Below are 18,907 nucleotides of genomic sequence, written 5' to 3' on the forward strand. Positions count from 1 at the left end.
CAAATTAGAATTTTACACATATATATTCTAAATAAATTAATTCTGAGTATTTACAAGAAAACTTTTGCTTTTATGTTTTTTGTCGTAATTTCAGCTGTTTTCTGGCACTTCTGGTCCTTTCTGCAGTAAATTTGCTGTTTTGTGGTGATTTGAACGTTTTTCCTGGCAAATTTGAACCTTTCAAGTTGTTTTGGCTCTTTTTGGGGTGATTGTGTCTTTTTGTTGTAACTTTGACCGTCTTCGTGGTCATTTTACATGTTTCTTGTACAAAATTTGAGTTTTTGTCACACTTTCACCAGTTTGGTCATTTCTCACATGTTGATATTTATTCTGACCCTACAGACGACTGTAGAAATAAAAATAAAATGTAAAAACTAAAGTACCGGTACTTTACGTATCAATAGAATATCATTTAAATAATCATATTAATATTTACTGCTGATTCAAGAAGTGCATTAGAGACTCATAAAAATATACAATAATACACTAAACCAAATAATTGGCCTTTTTTAGACATTCATTCTAATAATTCTGTGATTTCATATTTTTTGGCACAAGTAACATGAACATAACAGTAATTGTGATTTTGTGGTTTTATTACTAAATTAGTCACTATGTAAGCCAAAAGTCCAGAAAGACTTTTATTTTTATGGTTTATATTTGTTATATTCAACTGTAGAAAGCAGTCAAACTACAAACCTGTTCAGTTCTTTTATACTTGTAATAATATTTTGATTTATTTCCGTCTGTAGCTCCAGATTGTTGAGCTGAAATCACGACGCAGACACACTGAGGTAAAAGTTCACTCACTTTATATTTAACAAAAAGAAAAGAATCAGCATGAATGGGTTACAACAGCTTATGGTGGCAGCTGATGGCTGTACAGGTCCATCGATGTTTACACAAAGCATCGTACAAAACAACAAGTAGTGGAAATTAAAACGAGACGAACCGACGGCTCGTCTCCACGAAGCACCATGAGACCAACAACAAACCGTTTCCTGTCCACAAACCTGGAGACAAAAGTGCTTTTAATTTGAAAATATTACCTTTTTTTAAAAAACATTTCTACTTCCTGCAGCCTTTTCATCCACGTGCATCTCAAACTGTCCGGTTTTACTCATCTGCTGAACTCCCGTCAGATGAACAGAATCAGACCTGAACTACTTCGGTTTCGGATTAAATCCACGTTTTGGGGCCGATCGACCCACAACTCCTCACAAAACGCACAAAAACACAGCAAATGTCAGAACAGGATTGCATCGGGACTGATTTGGCTTTAGTTTGAGTTTTGCAGTAAAATTTCTTCACATCATCGATTATTCCTTTAACTCCTGCTGGAGCATCAGAACATGAAACTCTGATTCCAGTTTTTTACATTTAACTTTGATTTTTGTTTGATTTTCACACAGAAACAGATTCACAAGAAAAAAACTAAACAATAAAGACAGTTTTTGAGTTTACAGACGAATAAAACTTGCAGCTCCAGAACCCAGAGGACGTTTTTGACCCACAAAGTTCGCGACAATCGACTGTTCCCCTGAAGACGTCCAAACTTCACACGGTTTTTGTACCGAATCTGCTCAGAAAGTTCCATAAAGTGCAGTCAGGAAACGAGAACTTGTCCCACAAAGATCAGTGAGGTGATTGTACCACAAGAAGCTCTCAGGTGTGCACACCTGGAGGCCGTACAGAGGCAGCGGGGAGCCAAAAAAACATGTCCGACATCGGCTGGACTTTGGCTTCGGCGCTGGTTTTTGGTGGTTTGTGTTCGGGTGAAAAACGTTTTGATTCTCTGAAGGCCTCAAAGACGGAAAGCTTCACGTTTCAGCAGCGAAGATCCTCAGGACTCTACAAACGTTTTGTCTTTAGGGACTCTCTAGGCTTCCATACAGGACGATGTGATGGTTGGAAACAGAATTAAGGACTATTTCACCGTTTGTCCAAAACTCATCTATGGAGACCCAGACAGTCCAGAATTACCGTCTTCACAAACTAAAAATGTCTTCAAACCTCTGACTAAATATTTAACGCGACGTTCGAACGTTTGAAACCAAATCCATCATTGTGTCATTAGATTTTGCCATTAAACGTGATCAGAGACGGTGTGATGAGAGAAAAACATCTTTCAGAAGATCGTTGATGAAAGGATCTTTTCTAGAGATTAAAAAGTTAAATTCATCTCAGAGGGCGATCTAAAACAGCTGAGTGTCTGATTTACGGCTTTAACTTGAACCTCTGATCTTCTGCCTTGATGGTTTATGAACTTCATGATCTTCAGCTCTTCTTCACGTTGAACTTCTCAGAGTTTTGCAGAGAAATTCTTCAGATGTAGAACATCTAAAATACGGGCAGGCTTTGGTTTCCATACATAAACTCAGAAACATGAAGTGAGAATCTAACAAAGTCTCTGATGTTTGTGGTGGAACATATTTCTCCAGATGAAGAGTTTAGATGTTCAGATGTTGTAAATGAGTGAAACGTCGTTTGAAGCTTCAGATTGTCTTCAGATTCATGCTGGTGTTTTTTCAGGAGCCGAACAGCAAAACGAACATCTGAGGAAACTTCAGAAACAGATTGTGGTCGTCACAAAGACAGACTCTGGTCCCAACTTCTGCCTCCAGATGTTTGAAAAAGATTCTTTTGGCACCAAAGTCCTTCAAAGCTCAGATTCATGAAGCTAAACCTGGATCGGTTCTACGGAGGACTGATGGGAGATTGTCGCCGTACGTTTGACTGATATTCTGTAGAAAAATATAATGAGGCAATATAAAAAAGACGGAATGAAAAGTACTGCAATGATAGATTTACAGGGATTTTCTATATAGCTTATAAATACGTATCTACACAATATGTGGTACAAAAATACTACGGAGCATTTAGTGGGCGCCGCGTCCTCAAACATAAAAAATCGTACGGAGCTGAGGAACTGGTCAGGCACAAGATTGAGTTCCGGTGGAACGCCGCCTCCTCGGCACCACCAAACGGATCCGAACGCAAAAACAGGACGAGGCGAGAGCCGAAGGACTCAGCTTCAGTCAGTTTGAATGAGAACAAAAACCGACGACTCGTTTTAGTGATTTACTGCCGAGTACGGAGGCCTGAAGGGGACAAGAGCACAAACACCTGGAGGTTAATGACGTAGTTTCAGTCGGTCTGTAGTTTAAACCGGTCTGTAGTTTAAGTTGGTTTGTAGTTTAAACCAGTCTGTAGTTTAAACCAGTCTGTAGTTTAAACCGGTCTGTAGTTTAAACCAGTCTGTAGTTTAAGTTGGTTTGTAGTTTAAACCGGTCTGTAGTTTAAGTTGGTTTGTAGTTTAAACCAGTCTGTAGTTTAAACCGGTCTGTAGTTTAAACCAGTCTGTAGTTTAAACCGGTCTGTAGTTTAAACCAGTCTGTAGTTTAAACCGGTCTGTAGTTTAAACCAGTCTGTAGTTTAAACCAGTCTGTAGTTTAAACCAGTCTGTAGTTTAAACCGGTCTGTAGTTTAAACCAGTCTGTAGTTTAAGTTGGTTTGTAGTTTAAACCGGTCTGTAGTTTAAGTTGGTTTGTAGTTTAAACCGGTCTGTAGTTTAAACCAGTCTGTAGTTTAAGTTGGTTTGTAGTTTAAACCGATCTGTAGTTTAAACCGGTCTGTAGTTTAAACCAGTCTGTAGTTTAAACCGGTCTGTAGTTTAAACCAGTCTGTAGTTTAAACCGGTCTGTAGTTTAAACCGGTCTGTAGTTTAAACCAGTCTGTAGTTTAAACCGGTCTGTAGTTTAAACCAGTCTGTAGTTTAAACTGGTCTGTAGTTTAAACCAGTCTGTAGTTTAAACCAGTCTGTAGTTTAAACCAGTCTGTAGTTTAAACCAGTCTGTAGTTTAAACCGGTCTGTAGTTTAAACCAGTCTGTAGTTTAAGTTGGTTTGTAGTTTAAACCGGTCTGTAGTTTAAGTTGGTTTGTAGTTTAAACCGGTCTGTAGTTTAAACCAGTCTGTAGTTTAAGTTGGTTTGTAGTTTAAACCGGTCTGTAGTTTAAGTTGGTTTGTAGTTTAAACCAGTCTGTAGTTTAAACCGGTCTGTAGTTTAAACCAGTCTGTAGTTTAAGTTGGTTTGTAGTTTAAACCAGTCTGTAGTTTAAACCGGTCTGTAGTTTAAACCAGTCTGTAGTTTAAACCGGTCTGTAGTTTAAACCGGTCTGTAGTTTAAACTGGGCTGTAGTTTAAACCAGTCTGTAGCTTAAACCAGTTTGTAGTCTAAGTCGGTTTGTAGTTTAGAATGAAGGTAGCAGCTCTAGTTCTCGGGGGTAACTAGTAGTTTAGGTCATAAAGTGTAGTTTTTAGTATACAATCTGTAGTACATTGTGTAGTTGACGGTGAACTAAACTAAGTTTGTGGTATTTGTAGTTTATAACAGCAAACTTCTGAGACTAACAGTTCATCATGAGTTATCTAGTATTTCGTGTAGTTAGTTGTACGTCCAGAAGAACGTTTTGCTGTCGTCCTCTCTGGCCTCCATACAGTTCAGCAGCTCCAATCAGCTGATCAATCAACCGATCAATGGACCTATCGACGGATCAATATGTGCCTTATTGCTCATGCTCAGAGCGATTCACTTCCTGTCCGGACGATGCCCTGCGAGCCGTCGGTGAAAGAGGAGGAGGTAAATTCTAACCAGAGAGCCACAACCGCCTGGAAACTACAGACAACATGGCCGCCGTGGTGCAGCAGTGGGCGGAGCCTCCTGCCGCGGTGGGCGGAGCCTCCAGTCTATTTGGCATCACATAAACGTCCCGCTGGTCGGAGTCCTTCAACCTCGTTCTCCTGCTTTAAGGCAACTTATATTTGTGATGATTTTAATAAAACCTTTTCTTAAAAAATGTACAAATTTGTGGCTACAAACCTCTATCGTCAGTAAACACTGTATAGAAAATATATAAATATGTTTCTCTTTAATGTACAAATGTTCTGCGGCTTCCCTTTTCCTCGTCTTCAGTCTCTCTTTCCCATTTTTGACCTCATTTATGCACAATTGCTATTTACAGTGAGGGGGCGGAGCTTGGAGGGGGCGTGGCTCATGAGGAGTCCGTGCACGGTGAGGGCGGCGGCGGGTACAGGTGGTGGGAGTAGCTCCTCTCGGTGTAAGGCGACGGCGGGCAGCTCTCGCAGTTCTCCTCGGCCGACAGGTACTGGCTGCGAGGCGTGGGCGGCGGCGGGAACGGCTCCGAGTCGTAGTTCAGGTCGCTGGTGTAGCCTTTAGCCTTCAGCGGCGCCCGGCGGCCCGGCGTGTAGTCGCTGTCGCACACGTCGGTGCTGCATGGCGTGGTGGGCGGGGCAAAGTGGCGGTAAGTGTAGGGCCGGTAGCTGGGGAGGAAACAGCAGGAGGTGAGAGGAACATTATGGGATGTTCGTGTTCACATTCAGCTTCAGGATGAGCAGGAGAACAAAACGGAAACAAAACAAGGACATAAGGACGTAAAAATGGCTTAGAATGATTAAAAATGAGGCCAAGCTTCACTAAAGTAAACAAAACAATGGATTAAAAAAACCTAAAATAACAAAAATGGATTTAAATTGACCAAGATTATTTTGAAATGTGTCAAAATGACTCCAAACTTCTCCAAAGTACACAAAAAACAAATTAAATAAATTTAAAAAAATCTATAATCAACCGAGAATTTGTCTAAAATAAAAAAGACTTAAAATGACCCAAAACTATTTTAAAATAGGGCGGCGTGGATCAGTGGGTAGAGTGGCCGTCTTGTAACTGGAGGGTTGCGGTTCCATCCTCGGCTCGTCGTGCTCGAGGTGTCCCTGAGTAAGACCCCTAACCCCTACCTGCTCCTGGTGGGTCGTGGTTAGCGCCTTGCATGGCAGCTTCCTCCATCAGTGTGTGAAAGTGACGTATCATGTAAAGCGCTTTGGATAAAAGCTCTACATAAATACAACCATTTACCAAAATATGTCCATAATTACTTCAAAATAGCTGAAAGTCACGTTTGCAGAACTTCTAGTCATAAAAATCCTGTTTTTAACGCAGAATTAAAGGAGGAACCAAGAAGAATGTGGACTCTAAAATAACGAAAATGATGTCCAATGTGCCTGAAACTCTAAAAAAAATTCTCAAAGTTCTGATAAAAATAGGCTAAAATGTCTTCAAGGTTTCCAGAAAGACTTGAACTGAGACATAGGTAACTGGTTTAAACGGAGCGTCTGATATAACAATAACAACCAGACTTTAACCCATATATGTCAATAAAATGTTGGACTGTATTTCTGCTGAACTCTCCTCGTGTTTTCTGATCGGTCCTTTAATGTGAGCAGGTGTTTACCTGTAGGAGCGGTGGGTGGACGGACTGTTGGAGGAGTAACCGAACTCCACGGTGTACTGAGAGCGGACTGTAGCCGGAGACGGAGGAGGATTCAGGATCTGAGGACACAAACATCATTAAAACCAGCTGGAAATGAAGCTTTATTTTTAGGACCACACATAAATAAACATTTACTGAACAGGGTTCTCGCCAGCGCATTTCAGCGTAACGGGCCGTTACACTGTCTAACGGGCCGTTACGCTCAGTTTAAAAGATTACGCTGTGATTAGGGCCGCTACACCAGCGCATTTCAAAGATTACGCTGTTGTTATGAGAGTGTGTGGCTCCGTCATGAGAGAGGGAGAGAGAGCAGTGTGTGTGTGGGAGGGGAGGGGGGAGAGAGACGGCAGTCTGTGCAGTCGGTAGAGGTGGAGAGGTGTGTAGTTGCTGGTTGGCGGTACTGTGCGGTTCAGCCACTGTTTATAGACAATAAAGGCTGCAGTGTTCTTTCCATGCGGCTGGGCTCCAGTGTCTTTGCCTCTACGGCTGCTGATGAAGTGAAGGGGGTTAACCCCGGGCTTCCTGACCACGGTCGGGCCGAACAGGAAGGGTTAACACTGTGATTAGGGCCGCTGCTGTTATTTTGACGGATAACGCCATGTGTGTTTGTTTTTATCGACTGGGTGCCTATCTAGGTTAATTTATGTCTCCCCAGCTCAGCCGTACTTTCCTGTAGATTGACCCGTTCCCGTCTATTTCGCGTGCAGGAGGACCTGCCGTTACGCTGAAACAGGCGAGAACCCTGCTGAAGGAGCTGGAAGTGAAAACAGATTAAATGTTTTCATGTTTAGTTTGAAATTAAAGTCTTCTACTCTGATCTACTCAGAGTTTTACACATTTTAAGATTTTTGGACTTTAAATAAAAACATTTGCAGATCTTTAATATTTTTTTCTAAAATATTAAGAATTTACCAACATTTTAGTTAATTTTTCATTTTTTTAAAGATTTTATGATTATTGTTTGTTATTTTTTAATTTTAAAATAATATTGGCTGAAATTTTACCACTATTTCTAGACATAATATTTTTTGGCACGTACTTAATTTGGATTTTCTTTGGCATTAATAAAGTTTTATCCTAATAGCTTTCTGGCATTTTCTTCACATTTTAAAATATTTCATTATTATTTTGGAACATGGTGATTTTTTTTTCACATTAATTATTTGAAACATTTTATTGATCTTTTAGGACATTTAAATAATTAATAATAATATTTTATAAATTATGTGGGACAATTAATAATCTTTGTACATTTTATTAATATTTCCAAACCACCGTTTTTTTTTGATAAATCTTTTTATTCTCTTCACATAATTAATTAAGATTTTTTGGACTTTTAATAAAATAAATGTGGACATATCATCCATTTTTCTACATTAATATTACACCAATATTTCAATTAAATTTTTCATTGTTCTGATTTTATAATGATTGTTGGACGTCTTAATTTTTATAATATTCTTAGAAATGTCATTAATATTCATAGACAAAATATTTTTCTATTTTCTAAAACTACTTTCATTAGGATACAATAATTTTCTTCAGCATTAATAAAGTTTTACCTTATTTAATAGTTTTCTGGCATTTTCTCAATATTTTAAAATATTTTATTGTCATTTTTAGACAGATTTTATTATAGATAATAAAAATATTTTCTCATATTCTATTACTTTTTTGTACATTTTACAAATTATTTTCAATGTACGTCCGGATTTCTAAAACATTTTAATAATTATATATATTTTTATAATTATGTCGGACATTTAATTGTTTTTTCATTTTATTAATCTTTTCAAACCTCACACTGATTATTTTGGTGATTTTTTGTAGATTTTTCATACATTTTAATAATAATACTTTTTAAATTGTGTGCAACATTTTAATAATACTTTTCACAAATTTTATTAATAATTTCAGACATTTTATTAATTGTCTTGGTATTTTAAAAATATTTTTCAAACATTTTATTATTGATTGCAGACATTTTATTAATTGTTTGGTATTTTAAAATATTTTTCACACATTATTATTAATTTCATACATTTTATTAATTGCTTTGGCATTTTAAGAATATTTTTTCACACATTTTATTACTGATTTCAGACATTTTATTAATTGTTTTGTATTTTAAAATATTTTTCACACATTATTATTAATTTCATACATTTTATTAATTGTTTTGGTATTTTTAGAATATTTTTCACACATTTATTATTGATTTCAGACATTTTATTAATTGTTTTGGTATTTTTTAAATATTTTTCACACATTGTATTATTAATTTCAGACATTTTATTAATTGTTTTGGTATTTTTAGAATATTTTTCATAATTTTAGTATTGATTTCACACATTTTATTAATTGTTTTGGTATTTTTAAAATATTTTCACACATTTTATTATTAATTTCAGACATTTTATTAATTGTTTTGGTATTTTTAGAATATTTTTCACACATTGTATTATTAATTTCAGACATTTTATTAATTGTTTTGGTATTTTTAGACTATTTTTCACACATTTTACTATTAATTTCAGACATTTTATTAATTGCTTTGGTATTTTTAGAATATTTTTCACACATTTTACTAGTAATTTCAGACATTTTATTAATTGCTTTGGTATTTTTAGACTATTTTTCACACATTTTACTATTAATTTCAGACATTTTATTAATTGCTTTGGTATTTTTAGAATATTTTTCACACATTTTACTAGTACGTCCTTCCAGTTTGTAACAGAATCCGCAGATCTTTGATAAAACGTCCTGTCAGTAGGAGAATTAAACCTCTACAGAAGGTCTGTGATGGTTCCTCACCGGGGGGAAGTAGGTTCCTTTGGTGCTGGACGAGCTGCTGGACGAAGCTCCAGTGACGTGAGCTCGGTCGTACGGAGGCCCGCCGCTGCCACCCATGATGCTGAAGGAGCCAATCACAGACTTCCCTCTGGACATACCTGGACAGATTAGACAGCAGAGTTGGGGTGTTACTAGGAGCTATGTCTCCTGGTTGTGATGTACCTGGCGGCCAGGTGGCGTCTCACCTGGCAGAGAGCTGGACAGAGAGCTGGGATGGGGGACGTAGCCGAGGGGCACCGAGGACGGACCGTGGACCACGAAGTCGTTGGTGACCGTCTCCCCGTCGTCCTTCATCTGAGGACAGAGGACGCGCTGACAGACGAAGTAGATGGCTCCCACCACGAACAGTGCCATGACTACGCCCACGATGGAGCTGATGGTGTTGTTGGGGGGCTGAGGAGGCTCCTCGGTCGGGTCTGGAACCACAGAAGAAGAAAACCAGACGCTCAACATTTATCAAACAGCTGGACATAAAATAATACGAAGGACCAACGTTTGGTTGGTTTCAGTGTGGATTCTTCCAGGTCAGGGTTGAGGGAAGGAACCAACTGGAAGTCTCTGGTAGGTTCTTGAAGACGGAAATGTCTTCAAGAACTGAAGCTTCCACAATTTCAGTCTTGATTTAAAGCAGTGAAACTTTCAAAGTCTTCAGTTTCTGGTCCAGAGTTTAAACTGTGTCGGTAGTTTTTATCAATTAAATAGTACTAAAATTCAAACATATAAATGGCTCGGGTGTATTTCTGTTGTTTGTTTGTGGTATCGTTGTCATGAAGACTCACAGCAGCCGATCTCGTCAGAGTTGTCGGTACAGTCCATGTTGTGGTCGCATTTCTTGTGTTTCCCGACGCACTGACCGTTGGAGCAGGTGAACTGATCAGCAGGACATCGAACTGGAAGAGGAGCAGCAGGTTAGTGATCAATAATAACATCTGACCATGTCCAGGTAACATCTGACCATCTAAAAGTAACATCTGACCATCTGAAAGTAACATCTGACCATCTCCAGGTAACATCTGACCATCTAAAAGTAAAATCTGACCATCTAAAAGTAACATCTGACCATCTAAAAGTAAAATCTGACCATCTAAAAGTAACATCTGACCATCTAAAAGTAACATCTGACCATCTGAAAGTAACATCTGACCATCTAAAAGTAACATCTGACCATCTGAAAGTAACATCTGACCATCTCCAGGTAACATCTGACCATCTAAAAGTAACATCTGACCATCTCCAGGTAACATCTGACCATCTAAAAGTAACATCTGACCATCTCCAGGTAACGTCTGACCATCTAAAAGTAACATCTGACCATCTCCAGGTAACATCTGACCATCTAAAAGTAAGATCTGACCATCTCCAGGTAACGTCTGACCATCTAAAAGTAACATCTGACCATCTAAAAGTAACATCTGACCATCTCCAGGTAACGTCTGACCATCTAAAAGTAACATCTGACCATCTCCAGGTAACGTCTGACCATCTAAAAGTAACATCTGACCATCTAAAAGTAACATCTGAACATCTCCAGGTGTCTCCTACCTTCACACTTGTTCTCATCGGACCGGTCCTGACAGTTGATCTCTCCGTTGCAGCGGAGGCTCAGGTCGATGCACTGCCGACTGTCACACTGGAACTCGGACTCAGAGCAGACGGGACAATCCTCCTCGTCGCTGCTGTCGTCACACTCTGGATAACCGTCACACCTCCAGGCCTGAGGGATGCAGTCCACCTCCCCGGAGGTACAGGAGAACTGCTCTGGAGAACAGGTCGGGGGCTCTGAGGGCGAGAGGACCGATCGATACAGGCGATCATCGATACAGGCGATCATCGATACAGGCGATCATCGATACAGGCGATCATCGATACAGGCGATCATCGATACAGGCGATCATCAATACAGCCGATCAATATCATCAATCATTTGTCTTGCTATGTTTTTATCACCTGAAGACACTAAAATAATCAAGTATCATCAACAAAATGTTCCACAATATCAATAAAATAACCAACTTTGAGCTCCTCTATGGACTTCAAGGACCTGGAACTCTGATCACTGATAAAGAACCAAATGTTCTGAGGAAGTTCTGGTAGAACTCTGCAGGGCTTAAAGTGAGAAAAAATCCTGAGCCTGAACTTCTAAGATCCAATTTATAGTGTCAATAAACGTATTTAAATGTGTTTTAAAACGCACTAAAACACAATATATATGAGATTCTATTAATTCAGAGCAAATATGAGGTCATCTGGTGGAAATAACGCCCATTATGATCCCACTATTTTATTGTTGCTCAAATGTAAAACCTTACTGCCAAAACTTAAGACATTTTAGAAAGTGCCCCAAGTCAGATTTTTTTTGTGTTGATGTTTCAATACCACATCACTATAATTGCAAAGATTTATTTTAGTGTAAAGGGGAAAAAATCATGAAAATCAAGTACATGTATTATTAATAACTTAATAATTTGTATCTCTTCAGTAGATTTAACAAGAACTCAAAACACCAACCACAACAAAACTGCTACAAAACTGCTGCTTTCCTTCATAAGGCACAATTTTTACTGACAACATTATCTCAAGAGTCAGTCTCAAGAGAATATTAAGTGCTTGGAGAATACTGTTTGAAAAAGTCATTTCTTTTTTCTTTTTTGCTTTGTTTGTGGATTTTCTGAACATTTTCTTTTTAACATGTTCAAAATGTTGTTTGTTGAAATAAACTGCAAAACACAGACAATAGAATGAACTTGTTTAATATTCTCTGGAACACTACAAGAGAATAAACTGTCATATGTCACTGCTTTACCAACTTTGTATTTAATCAGGTAATAAAAGTACTAGTATTTACTCTTTAATGCAATTTTAGTTATTGCCTCACAATATAAATAAGTTGATCATGATGCTGACTCTCTCAAACTCTGGAACTAGTAAAGAAATTCGGGCCTTCCTGATCTGGTTTATCTGGGTCCTGGCGGCAATGGACTGCTCATGCTGAAGAACTTCTACTCTGGCCTTTTCCTCTGGAGTCAGAAGATGTGATTAAGAAGCCCTCTGTAGCACATAACCACACATACATGTTAGTAACTGCTCATTTGATACACCTCAATAATCTGTGTGATTAGTTTAAATCATTTGATTTTCAATTTGAACTGACACACATTTTGTTTGTTTTTGGTAAGGGGAAAAAATGTATTCACTGTATAATTTGTTCAGTTGGCTTTCAATTTAAATGTTTCTATTTTTATCTATATTTTGGGAAGAAAAAACGTTGAAAAGCAGGCTAAGAACATTCTTATTTAACTATCTATCTATTATTCATACATTTGTTCTGTTCTTACTAATAATATTTGCTTAAGATTGGAGATTTTTTGTTTGTGGCTAGACATCATTCAGATGCATAAGGTCAGAAAATCTGCTGAGAGCTATTTAACTCATTATTACAAACATCCTATATGTCCTCAAATAAAAAAGGTTAATATCACCTAAGCTACATTCAGTTTGTGCATATTTAACTAAACAGATGTTCTGAGTAGAATAATGTGACAAATGGCTTGATCTTTGATTTTTTTCCTTTCAAAATAAAATCCAGCAAACTAAACAGCTGTTTCGTTTTTTCCTTTTGTCGTTGTAAAACACATGGAAAATGTTTAAAGATTAAGAAATCAAACAAAATCAACACCTCCTGTTTTTGTTACTTTTTTAATTCAATACCTAAGCCCGTTTGTTTTTATTTTGAGGTGAAACCATGGGGACTGTGGGGGGGGGGCACGCGCATCGCCACTGAGGCGTGTTTTCCTGCAGTTCTCCACGGCGCTCACTTACTTACGCCAATGGGGCGAGTCAACGCACCGCGGCTCAGGGATCACAGCAGCGGCTGCTCTCTTTGTTAATCAGCAGAGACACATCCTCTCTCCTCTGTCACACAAAGTCTGAGCAAACTTTAGTATCTGCGTCTTTGGGCTAAACACGAGCTCCAACGCTACTGACCAGTGATCAGCTGCTCGATTCTTCACCGCACCACTCACAGATTGGAGCTCCGTGCGCTCTGGAGAGACCAGGCAGCCACAGGGCTGGGACACGTGGAATGGGTATACAGTCCAAGCAGAAATACAATAAATAATATGCAATATATATCAATGTGTTTCCAGTAATTCCCTTTAAATATAATTACAAAAAACACCAACAAATATTGCAAATTTGGATTTTGTTTGTGGGATACTGTTATTTCTTATCAGTGGCTCAGCAGCACTGACGATGCCGAACCAAGAGGGGGCAGCATATCGTGGCCCAGCAGTCGATGCGCACTCGCAGTTAGAAAACTGTAATTAGATAAAAGTTCTATCAGAAAGTCGCATGCCTGGACAGAAGGTGTATATTTTTTAATGTAGGATTTGGAGTTTGATTGATTAAAGCGGAGCAACTGAATGCACAATGATGCACATGCTTGGAGCCTTCAGGACGGAGATGGATGAAATTTTTTCAATGGTACATTTCCATGCGCCGGAAATCTTTAAGCCCTGACTCTGATCACTGATAAAGAACCAGATGTTCTGAGGAAGTTCTAACGTACTGATCCATAAAGGTGAGAGTCTGACATTCAGTAGATCATTAAAGTCAGACTTATTTCCACTGTTAAAGAACCAGCAGGTGATTTGTTCATCTAAAGCAGACTGAGGTTCTCTGAGATTCTGTAAGGTTCTCTAAGGTTCTGTAAGGTCCTGTAAAGTTCTCTGAGGTTCTTTCAGGTATTCTCTGAGGTTCTCTGGTTCTGGTCTTTACCTCCACAGGACAGCTCGTCCGGCAGCAGGACCAAGTGGACGGGACAGGAGCAGCGGGTGGTCCCATCTCCCTTGACAATGCAGATGTGTGAGCAGCCTCCGTTGTCCCAAGTACAGGGGTGTTTACCTGCAACAGAAGGCTCAGGTGAGTCCAGAAACCCCAGCAGAACCAGACCGGACCAGAAGCGGAGCCGGACTCACCGTACTCCCTCATGTCCAGTTCGTGGACGGCGTGGATGTCGCTCAGGTAGGCGATCCGGGCCTGGATCTTGGTGCGGCCCTCCCTGGTGGTCTTGTCGATGCGTTCGATCATCTGCTGCTGCTTGTCGATCCAGTATAGGTGGTTCCCGAACACCGTCAACCCCACCGGCTGCAGGATGTTGGAGTCGGCAATCACGATCCGGTTGGCTCCTAAAGTCGTTTCAAAATAAAAGCGGCGGGGAAAGGAAACAAAAACAAGGTTGTAGGGCGGAAAACTGGAGGAGCAGAAGCAACAGAACGGGATAAACTGAGGGAGGCAAGAGGGAGGACAACGACTGACGGGTCAGCTGGAGCTCAGAGAGACATCAGAAGAAAGATAGGTCTACAGATGCCTACAGAAAGACATCAGGAAGGCCTTAGAGACAGAAAAAGATACATATACAGACGTCTACTATTCTGAATCAACCATTTTTGGATTTGGCTTTAGGACAGAATTTAGGAAAAAGTCTGACATTTGTTAGAATTTAAATGTTTTACAGAAGCAAAAACTTTTATGTTTTAGTCCTAAAACTTGAGCCTTAAGTCAAACTTAAGTTTTTTTATAATCTGGACTTCATCTGTCCATAAATCCGACTGCTGAGATTCAAACTGGAATTATTCAGGTCACTAAGTTGTTTTTTTTAGAGGCAGATCAAGAAATAAACTGAAGGTGTAAATATTCAAGTTAAAATGTTGTTTAAAGGAAGAACGTGAGAAAAAACGTACTGAAGTCATTTTTTTTCTACAAGTTTGAAGGAACAGAAGTTTTTTTGTTGACAAACCAACAAACATGTTCTAAATTAAAGGTTCGTTTGACTTTTTAAATGTTTGTTTTATCAATATTCAAACTAGTTATTAGTTAAACATTAGAGTTTCTGTGCTCTGCTTCATCATATCCGAGAGAAGAATCTGACAACTGCTGGTTTTTACTCCAACTTGGTTCAGTTCCAGTCGGTTGTTTCTTTAAATGTCCAGCAGGAGGCGCCACATGTTCAGCAGAGAATCACCTCAACAAACCTGGTAATAAGATGCTTTTAGTTCCCTCAACCTGAACTTCTTATGATCTCTGTCTGCTTCTAGGATCTTTGTTCATCTTCTCACCTTTTTCCTAATTATTTTCACGTTTTTTCTTTCTGTCAAATTCTCTGATTGTGAAGGAAACGGTTTTATGAATAAAGTCTATTAATATCTGACCACAGATTTATTCTCCATAATGAAGACGTTCTGTGATTTCAAAAAGTCTCAAACCTTCTTAGTTAATTATATTTATTTTACCTTCAGCTGGTAGATGTTTGGAGTAATGTGACTTCTACAACACAAAAACTGGTTTGATTGTTTTTTTGTTGTTCAATTTTGTCAAACAGAAACTGTTTCAGTCCCTTTTTGGTTTTGAAAAGTGAACATGAAACTGTTTTCCGGTTGGCTTGTTGGAAATGGATCCTTATGGGAAGATTTCATAGAAGAAACTCTTAAACTAAAACAGCTTCATGGAGACCGAAAAGGCTTCAGATTCTCATCATACACCACTGTTCAACAGTCTGGGCTCACTCAGAAATGTCCTTATTGTTGAAAGAAAAGCAGTTTTTCCACCGTAGATCACATTAAATGAATGATAAATCCAGTGTAGACATTGTTAATGTGGTAAATGACTGTTCTAGCTGGAAATGTTTAATGGAATATCTCCATAGAGGTACAGAGGAACATTTCCAGCAACCATCACTCCTGTGTTCTAATGCTACATTGTGTTAGCTAATGGTGTTGAAAGGATCATTGATGGTTAGAAAACCCCTGTAGTTATGTTAGCACATGGATAAAAGAGGGAGTTTTCATGGAAAGCATGGAATTATCTGGATGAACCCAAACTGCTGAACTGTGGTGTATATTGAGAATCTAAACACTTCACGTCTCCACGAAGATGTTTAGTCTCTGAAAAGTCGAACTCAAACAGAAATCTTCCCGTAAGGATCCATTTACAACAAGTCAACAGGAAAACGGTTTCATGTTCACGGATGTTAGAAATTAACCGACCGTTTGTGGGGGAATAAAATCACAACAACCCAACAATCAGCTGGTTTGATTATTAAAGGTCAGAATAAAGTTCTCAAGAATGTTACTGGAGCCTCACAAACCTCCGTCTGGTGAAATAATTCACTTTTTAGACAGAAAGTTCAACGATAGAAGTTCGGTAGCAGATGTATTGTCTTAATAATTGTTGTTGTTGTGGTTGTAGTGGCCTGGAGTTGGGTTAAATCTTCAGAGTGTTTTATTATTAAAGTAGCTGCAGTATTTTAAAGACTTTCAGGGACAAACAGAACCTTATTCTGGACTGAACTTGTATCCTGAACCCGTGGGACTCACCAGAGAGGTCGCTGCTCTCGATGCGTCGCAGGTCTGAGTCCACCCAGAACAGCTTCCCCACCTCGTTGTCGATGGCCAGGGCCACAGGTTTCCCCAGGCCGCTGAAGAACAAAACCTCTCGCTCTGTCCCGTCCAGCGCCGCCCGCTCGATCTTAGGAGACCGCTCCAGCAGGTTGGTGAAGTACATGTACCTGCAGAACATAGAGGTGTTGGTTCTGGTTTCAGTCTGGAGGAACCAGAACATTTGCACACTCCATTTGTTCACCACACAGAGGAAACCAACAACTATGGATCGGTAGCACCTCGGTAAGGATAGGGCAGGGTGCTGATGGTTTAGCTCCAGTTTAACGTCAGAAATAAAGATATAACGAAGATCAGAGTTTCTGCAAAAGTGTTGTTTAGTCCCAAGATCTTCAGAACTGGAGATCAGAGTTTCCTCAAACAAGATGTTTGAAGAAACTCTGATCTTTGGATCCGAGTTTCCTCAAATGTCTTGTTTAGGTCCAGACTAAATAGGATGTCTGAGGAAACTGTAATCTACATTTTTCACCGTTTTCTGACATTTTAGAGACCAAACAACCAAATGATTAATCAATATTTACAATAATGTTCAGTTTCAGCCCTTTAATAAACCTTCATTAAACCAAACTCAGTTTAATAAAGTTCTAATTTAAAGCCAAAGTTTGTGAATAAATCCTCATTTTTAGCTCCAGTTGGGTCCCCTCCTGCAGATCTGAGAATCAGTAGGGATTTTTGATAAAAACAGTCTAAGTTCTGTGATTTCAGCTCCTTCAGTGTGAATATTTTCTGGTTTCTTTCTTCTCAGACAGTAAACTGAAGGTCTTTGGACTAAAAATGTTTGAGGAAACTCAGATGTTTGCAGTTGAGTTTCGTCAAACGTCTTTGTTTTGTCTCAAGATCTTCAGAACTGGAGATCTTCTATGTTTGAGGAAACTCTAGTCCACATTTTTAACATTTTCTGATATTTTAGACCAAAAGGCTGATGTGAATTTAATAACATCCACCTTGAAGAAGCTGCAGCCACAGAATCATTAGTCGTTATTACTGACTGCTATGAGACTGACCCTCTCTCCGGGTTGACCACGATGGCTCTGGGTTTGTCGTGTTCTCCCCTCAGAACTACTCCGACCCGGCTGCCGTCAGTTCTGGTCACGTTGATCACGTTGGTCACCTCGCTGGTCCAGTAGATGAAGCGGCTGTAGATGTCGATGCTCAGATCGTAGAGCTGAAGACCCTGGTTGGGTCCAGATAGGGAGCTGGACACCACCGTCATACTCTGGAGGACACGGGATTATAGATTACAGATTACAGATTATAGATTACTGATTATAGATTACTGATTACAGATTATAGATTACTTATTAAAGATTACTGATTATAGATTACTGATGATTGATTAAACTACAGGACTACAAATGTAATCTCAGTGGTTAGGTATCAGGATCTTTGTTCTGATCAGTGTTTAACTGGTGAGTGAGACTTAGAAGCTGAAGAATTAATTAAAAAATGATTATTACAACACTTCCAGGTGGAAAACCCAAACTAAAGGAGCTGCACGTTTTCAATAAGAGGTAAAAAAATGTCAACAAATATGATAATAAATGAAGAACGTCTTGGATCTCTGGATGCGAAGGAAAATGAAGGTTTAAACTGAAAAAAACATAGTTTAGTTTATTAAAACGAAGTGTAACAAAAGCACAAAAAGATAAAAATCAACAAAAATGTGACACCAAACAACCACAACCAAATGTAAAAGACCACAAAAAAAGATGTAAAACCACCTAAATGAGGGACAAATGGAGCACAATTGAATGTAAAAGTCAACAAAACATCAATCTTCTATTTCAGTGTAAAAGCAATGAAACAAGGATCCATTTGTACTGAAATCACAACTCCAATCACAAACACCTGAGATCAGTTTTTCCATTATTCAGCCTGCAGTAGATGATCGTATGAAACATCTTTTTAAGTTTATTTCTTCCAAACAGCAACAAATACTAACAGACGGGAAACAACCTGAATGGGACGTAAAACAAGTCAGATTCAATAAAGCAACCACACTTCATTTCGTTTTCTAGAAGGTTAGAAAACAGCTGGTTTTATTTTTTAGCCTCTTCTGCTGTTTATTATTCATGGTTAAAGTCGCCTAAAGCATCATCTAAACCTTACCAAAGGTGTAAAATATGATTATAAATGAGGTACTGTGGTTCTGTAGAGACGCTGCAGGATGCTAGTTTTATCCTCTGGATGGAAGAGAACATAAAGATATGGATCAAACCGAACCAAATATACCTTAGTTTATTTCCTCC

At 38.8% G+C, this 18,907-nt stretch overlaps 1 protein-coding gene across 9 annotated transcripts in view; it reads right to left on the reverse strand.

Moving 5' to 3' along the window:
- Positions 1-795: 795 nt before the first annotated feature.
- Positions 796-18,907, reverse strand: part of lrp6 (low density lipoprotein receptor-related protein 6) — a 56,434-nt gene continuing 38,322 nt past the window's right edge. For all 9 annotated transcript variants that reach the window (XM_051936617.1, XM_051936996.1, XM_051936583.1 and 6 more), the window contains 10 exons: positions 17,663-17,874; positions 16,578-16,768; positions 14,181-14,390; positions 13,981-14,106; positions 10,747-10,983; positions 9,984-10,094; positions 9,390-9,620; positions 9,166-9,302; positions 6,310-6,407; positions 796-5,341 (listed from right to left, as the gene is read on the reverse strand). In XM_051936617.1, the coding sequence (XP_051792577.1) occupies positions 5,053-5,341; positions 6,310-6,407; positions 9,166-9,302; positions 9,390-9,620; positions 9,984-10,094; positions 10,747-10,983; positions 13,981-14,106; positions 14,181-14,390; positions 16,578-16,768; positions 17,663-17,874 (1,842 nt within the window). In that variant the 3' untranslated portion in view covers positions 796-5,052. The remainder of the gene's footprint in view (positions 5,342-6,309; positions 6,408-9,165; positions 9,303-9,389; positions 9,621-9,983; positions 10,095-10,746; positions 10,984-13,980; positions 14,107-14,180; positions 14,391-16,577; positions 16,769-17,662; positions 17,875-18,907) is intronic.

The sequence above is a fragment of the Acanthochromis polyacanthus genome, chromosome 1 (genome assembly GCF_021347895.1).
Source record: "Acanthochromis polyacanthus isolate Apoly-LR-REF ecotype Palm Island chromosome 1, KAUST_Apoly_ChrSc, whole genome shotgun sequence".
Classification (NCBI taxonomy): Eukaryota; Metazoa; Chordata; class Actinopteri; family Pomacentridae; genus Acanthochromis; species Acanthochromis polyacanthus.